This window comes from Loxodonta africana, chromosome 24, assembly GCF_030014295.1.
Source record: "Loxodonta africana isolate mLoxAfr1 chromosome 24, mLoxAfr1.hap2, whole genome shotgun sequence".
NCBI lineage: Eukaryota > Metazoa > Chordata > Mammalia > Proboscidea > Elephantidae > Loxodonta > Loxodonta africana.
Genome location: NC_087365.1, coordinates 62,379,305 through 62,385,304, shown reverse-complemented (window position 1 = coordinate 62,385,304; position 6,000 = coordinate 62,379,305). Strand labels below are relative to the sequence as shown.

General features: G+C 56.4%; 1 protein-coding gene across 4 annotated transcripts in view; it reads right to left on the bottom strand.

Moving 5' to 3' along the window:
• Positions 1-2,129: 2,129 nt before the first annotated feature.
• Positions 2,130-6,000, bottom strand: part of SLCO4A1 (solute carrier organic anion transporter family member 4A1) — a 29,212-nt gene continuing 25,341 nt past the window's right edge. For all 4 annotated transcript variants that reach the window (XM_064276319.1, XM_023540813.2, XM_023540812.2 and 1 more), the window contains one exon: positions 2,130-3,405. In XM_064276319.1, coding sequence (XP_064132389.1) covers positions 3,241-3,405 — 165 coding nt within the window. In that variant the 3' untranslated portion in view covers positions 2,130-3,240. The remainder of the gene's footprint in view (positions 3,406-6,000) is intronic.

Sequence of the window (6,000 nt, the reverse complement as noted above, 5' to 3'; positions counted from 1 at the left end):
GATTTTTCTGCGAGCAGCGGAATGCTTAACCAGTGTGCCGCCGGGTCTCAATTACTGGTAACTAAAAAAAAAAAAAACACATTTCTATCGAGTCGATTTTGACTCATAGCGGCCCTATAGGACAGAGCAGAACTACCCCATAGGGTTTCCAAGGAGCAGCTAGTAGATTTGAATTGCAGATGGGCTGTGTTTCACCCCTGAATCACCCCAAGGAAAAGCAGGGTTGGTGCTGATGGAGGAACAGGAAGGGTGCTTTGGGATGGGAGGCATGGAGGAACCCGGGCCATGGCCTGCCTGGCAATGAACTGGGCAAATGCTAAAAAGGACGGAATCGCCCTGCCTGCCCTGGAGGGCTCTGTGCAGGTAGGAGCTGAGGCCACCTTTGCCTCAAGGAGTGTGTTGTTCCTGCCCCCAGGTCTGTTGTCCAAAATATTCACCCCAGGCCCAAGCATAGCCAGCCCCTCCTCCAGTTGTAAATGCCCCTTGGTCCCAGCTGGTGAACCCTATGTATACCCTGGACCCCATCCCAACATGGATGAAGGCTGTCTGTCCACTCTGTGGTTCCTGGCTTCTCCAGAGATGCTAGACCCTGGTGCTGGGGGCTGATGCCCTTGCTGGTGGGGGTGTCAAGGAGCCTTCCTGGGAGTGGCAGAATCCACTCCTGCGGCTGAGCTCTGTCCGAGGGCTCTTGAACGATTAGATAGGAAGCTTAAGGGCCAGTACGTTCATGTTAATGGGGGAGGAACAACTCTGAAAAGGAAGGTGAGGATGGATGGCTACATGACTCAAGGAATGTGATCAACGTCACTGAACTGTACATGTGGGAACTGTTGAGTTGGTGTGTGTTCTGCTGTGTGTATTCTCAACAATAATAACAAAAATGGACAGCATCAGACACTTGGCACGTCTGATCACAGCCCAGCCTGGCTGCCGTGGTGGGCTTGGAGGTGGAGGGGACGAACAAGGGCTTGGCTCCTTTGGTTTCCTTTTCTCTGGAAGACACACTGTCCCTGGATCACATACAGGATCCAAGCGACAGGATCCATCTCCTGATATGATGACTCCCTCGTTGCTCCACTGCTCCCAACCAAGGGGCCACATGTCAGCCTCAGATTGTTATTTCCTTGGTGCCCAAACCTCCACTTTGTCACCTGGGAATGTGCAGTCATTGGGACAAAGCCAGGACCCGTGACTCCCTGGTTCCTGGGGTTTCTAGGAATGGCCACTCAGCCTCTGGGCTTTGCAGAGACATCCCTCCAGGAGCCTTGCCTGCAGGTCTCGGGGTCCTGCAGAGCACCTCACCACCCAAGAGTCCCGTTACACAAGATAGCCCATGCTGGTCTCCTTCAGTTGGTTACACCCATATGCACACCTTATGCATGCACACACAGCATACTCACAGTGCACGTATGTACACAGGTACTCACAGTGCTCAGATGCATGCACACAGCACACTCACAGTGCACATATGTACACAGGTACTCACAGTGCTCATATGTACACATGTACTCACAGTGCTCAGACACATGCACGCACACACAGCACACTCACAGTGCACATATGTACACATGTACTCAGAGTGCTCAGACACATGCACACATGCACAGCAGTCAGTGCAAATATGTACACACTCACAGTGCTCAGGCACATGCACGCACACATAGCACACAGTGCACATAGGTACACACGTACTCACAGTGCTCAGACACATGCATACATATCCACATGCACACACAGAAAATATATGCACACATATAGCACACTCACACTGCATATGTGCACACACATGTTCACACGTGCTCACATGCACACACACTCCTTTGTGCTAACACGCAGTGTCTGGCCACCCCTCTCTGCAGTCCCAGGTCATTCCTAAAAGTGGCAGGAGTGGGGACCCAGGAGGAGGACCGAGGCCCATATGGGCACAGGACCTGGAAGGGGGAGACTCCTTGGCTTGTCCCTCTGGTCACAAGGGGGGAGTCACTAAGGGGAGGGGGGCCCTGAGGAGGACTGTGGGGCCAGGAGACCATTCACCCCCGGGGATGCCCAAAGCCACCTTTGGAAACAAGGAAATGTCAAACCAGCAAGGTTTGCAAATCGACAGAAACATGAGACACTGCACAGGGATGTGGGCTTTAAATATGAAAATATACTCACATTTGCACAAGTGTAACAAGGACCCACAGGGGCATGCATTCCACAGAGACACTCCCGGGGACCCACCCCGAAGGTGACCGGAGCTGCCCCCGTGCATGCTGCGCCTTCAGGAAAAGAAGCACTTCTTATAAAAACCATTTTATGTAAAACAACCATTCAGAAATACATGTCTACGCAGCTGCCCTGTCCCATCGTGGCAGAGGGAGGCAGTGTTGGCAGGTTTTCAACACCCCATCGTGTGCAGGGTTCCAGTAAGCCACCCCATCCAGAAGAAACGCAGAGCAGGGCCTGACGGGCAGCCAGGAGGCGCGAAGGCCATGGCCCGAGATCCCGAAGTGGGAAGCAGGGCAGTTATCCTGCCCACGTGGAGCAGCTAGCTCCTGGGCTTTCATAATAAATAAAAAACTGAGCACGAGTTCCAGACACAAACCAGGGTTCTTCCTCCTCCAGCTGCTTCTCCCTGTCCCCTGAGAGCAGGACCTTCACCAGCTTCACAGGGGATGGCACCCACAGACCAAAGCGTTTAAAAGAAAGGTGGGGTGGCTTCTCCGCAAGTCTGCAGAGAACTGGGTTCTTTAATAACCGATGATGGTGGTAACTGAAGATTGTGTAGATTGTGGTAAAATGCACAGGCCTCTGTCTGCTTGTCCCGGGTCCACCCACGCTGCTGGGGCAAGTCCACTGGGAAAACCCCCGGTGTGGGGAACGGGCAGGAAAAAGGAGATGGGGGAGGTGGGCAGAGCGGTTGGGCAGATGGGGGCCCTTCCTCCTGTCCTGCGAGGGGCTAAGCGGAGGTGGGGGGGGCTGGGGGTGGCATCATCCTCTGTCCAGAGGAGCCCCCAGTCAGCCTCAAGTCCGTTTCCCATTAGTGCTTTCACAGTTTGGACACACGCGGCCCCAACGTTGGGGCAGTCTTGCAGCCCCGACTGCAGTGTGAGGGTTCCAGAACCCCCAGCACTTGGGAGTCGGGGAGTCAGCCCTTTTTAGAGGAATTCACGGAGGAGGCCGAGGTTTGGTGTTCCGTCCCCTGTCGTGCTTCGTGGCTGGCCGGGCTCTGTGCTGGCTGGGGCCCAGAGGTGGGGGTCAGACGTTGCTCTGGTGCTGGAGGGCGGAGAAGTCATCTTGAGGGTCCGTGGGGTTGTCAGACCCTGAGGACTGGCTGGGCAGAGAAGCTTCCAGGCCATCTGAAGACGAGGGCTGGGGCTTGTACAGGAAGCAGGCCCCTGCGAAGAAGAGAAAGCCGAGCACCTGGGGGAGGGGGGAGAGGAGGGGCTGTTGGGTTCATGCCTTGTCCAGAAACCACCTACTGCAGGCTGACCCCCCATCCCGGGGGTCTCACAAGGCCCCGAGGCCACAACTCGCTCATCTGAGGAGACAGGTCTTCCTACTGACCCGGTTTCTAGGGCAGATGCAGACATTTGCCAAGGGGGAAACAAAACACGTTTGACTAAAGACAGAGGCACAGGCAGAGATGAGAGGAGTGTGTGGTGGGCTGGGTTGTGTCCCCCAAAAAGATATGTCCAAGCTCTGGCCCCAGAACCTGAGCACGGGGCGTTATTTGGAAACAGGGTCTTTGCAGACGTGATTAAGTTCAAGACCTCTAGATGAGGTGACCGTCCCAGATTAGGGCAGGCCCCAAATCCAGGACTGTGTCCTTATAGGACAGGGAGGGAGACTTGAGACCCAGAGACCCGGGGCTGGGGCTGTGTGAGGGGGAGGCCCAGGCTGGAGCGATGCAGCCACAAGCCAAGGAATGCGGGGAGCCGCCATGAGCTGGGAGAGAGGCCTAGGGCGGTTTCTGGCTCAGCGCCTCCAGAGGGAAGCAGCCCTCCCTGCCTTTGGTGGGAGCAGGGTTCTGCCAACACCGTTCCTTCCTGGGGGTTCAGGCCACGGGTCTGTGATTCTTTGCTATAGCTGCCCTAGGAGACTCAAGAAGAGCTGGCCAGGCCTCAGTTCCTGCCAACCCGTGCTCGAACCCTGTCTGTGGGCTGTCACCTGACCTTTGGGCTCTTGGTTCCTTTCTACAGCAAAGGGTTGTGCCAACTCGGGGGTGTGGGGCCACGGGAGACAACGTCCTCCATGTGACCGGGGCGGTGTGGCCATGCTCACACCCTCCATCCTTCTCACGGCTCAGATACAGGTTTGAGGCCGCCCACCAGCCCCAGGCCCGGGGCATTTGGATTCTTTGAAGGGGACACTCTGAGCATGTCTCCTGGCCGCTGTGTGCACGCGTGTGCATGTGTGCATGTATCAAACCTCTGAAAACAGGACCTTAAGCAGAAATGCACCCCCACCCTGCCCCGAGTTTCCGGGAGCTCCCACCTGGGCACTGAGTCTGGAACCCACCTGCACAGAGGGCCCTGTTTCCATCCCTCTATACAGTGCTCTCGTTTGAGGGCAGACCTGTCTGCCCCTGCATTGGCACCAACACTTGTGTATGAAGCTGCCGTCACTCTCTGGCAGGGTTCACATGCCGGGGAGGGTTCCCCAGTACTGTCTGCCCCATGGCCGCCACACCTGCGGCTCTCGGCACAAAACCCAGAAAACAGAAAGCTCAAGGCCCACTCCTGGGAACAGACGTCGTTTCAAAGCTAACCAGGTGCTTTTCTCCAGAGACAGGAGCCCTGGTGGCGCATGGTTAAGAGCTCAGCTGCTAACTGAAAGGTCAGTTGTTCAAACCTACCAGCTGCTCTGCAGAAGAAAGATGTGGCAGTCTACTGAGTCAGAATTAACTCGATGGCAAGGGTTTTTTTTTGCTTCTCCAGAGTCACCCAGATCCTGCCCTGTCCTTGGCTATTTTTATGCTAATCCGTGGGGATAAGCCCCAGGGCAGCTGCTGGCTCCCAGAGAGAGACCTTCTCTCTCTCCGCGGCTCAAAGCCTGGAGGCGAGGGCCCTGCAGCTGAGAGTCCTTGTGTCACCGGTGACCCTTGGTCTTGACCACGGGCGCCAGGGTTTCCTTTGGTTTTTTAAGGTTTGAGGCCTTCTCCTCCTTGGGAGAAAAACCCAAAATATAAAGACTGCACATCTCCCAGGCAGCAGGAGCCAAGGGAAATGAGCCTGAGAGCCATGGCAGGAATTTCTCTTAGCAGTGGGAAGAAAGAGGGCTGAGTGAGAACATAGCCGCATTCAAGGCTCATTGTGGCTGGGAAAGGTGCCACATTGCACATGAGGGCCTCGTTTCTCCAAAGCCGCTAGCTAAGCAGAAAGGCCCGGGCACCCAGTGAGGCTGTGATGAGGTGGCTCCCGGGAGGTGGGCGGAGTGCAAGCTCAGCTGATCCTTGAGGGGAGCGCAGGTCTCAGAGGTAAACCCTAAGGCTGACCTGTGGCCCTTCTCTCCACACCCAGGGCCATCCTCCTTCTGGCCCTCAACTGGCCCTGTGTCATTGCAGCCCCAACAGCCACCAGGTGAGCATGACTCCTGCTAGAAACCACATCTGAGAGACTGTGACAGTGGCCACTAGACCTCCTCCCAGCACCCAGTTCCCCAAGTCACAGGGGGAGAACCCGACTCCCCAGATCAGTGGAGGGAGAACTCTGGCTCCCGGGGTCAGCAGTGGGGAGAGCCCTGACTCCCCACATCAGCGGGCGAGAGCTCAACTTCCCAAATCAGTGGTAGGGAGAACCCTGGCACCCCAGGCCAGCAGGGGGATAACTCTGGCACCCCAGGTCAGCAGGGGGAGAACCCTGGCTCCCCAGATCAGTGGTGGGGAGAACCCAACTCCCTGGGCCAACAGGGGGAGAACCCCAGCTCCTTAGGTCTACGGAGAAGAGAACTCAACTCCCCAGTTCACCAGGGGGAGAACCCTGGCTCCCTGGGTTCTGGGGAGAATCCGAGTCAGGG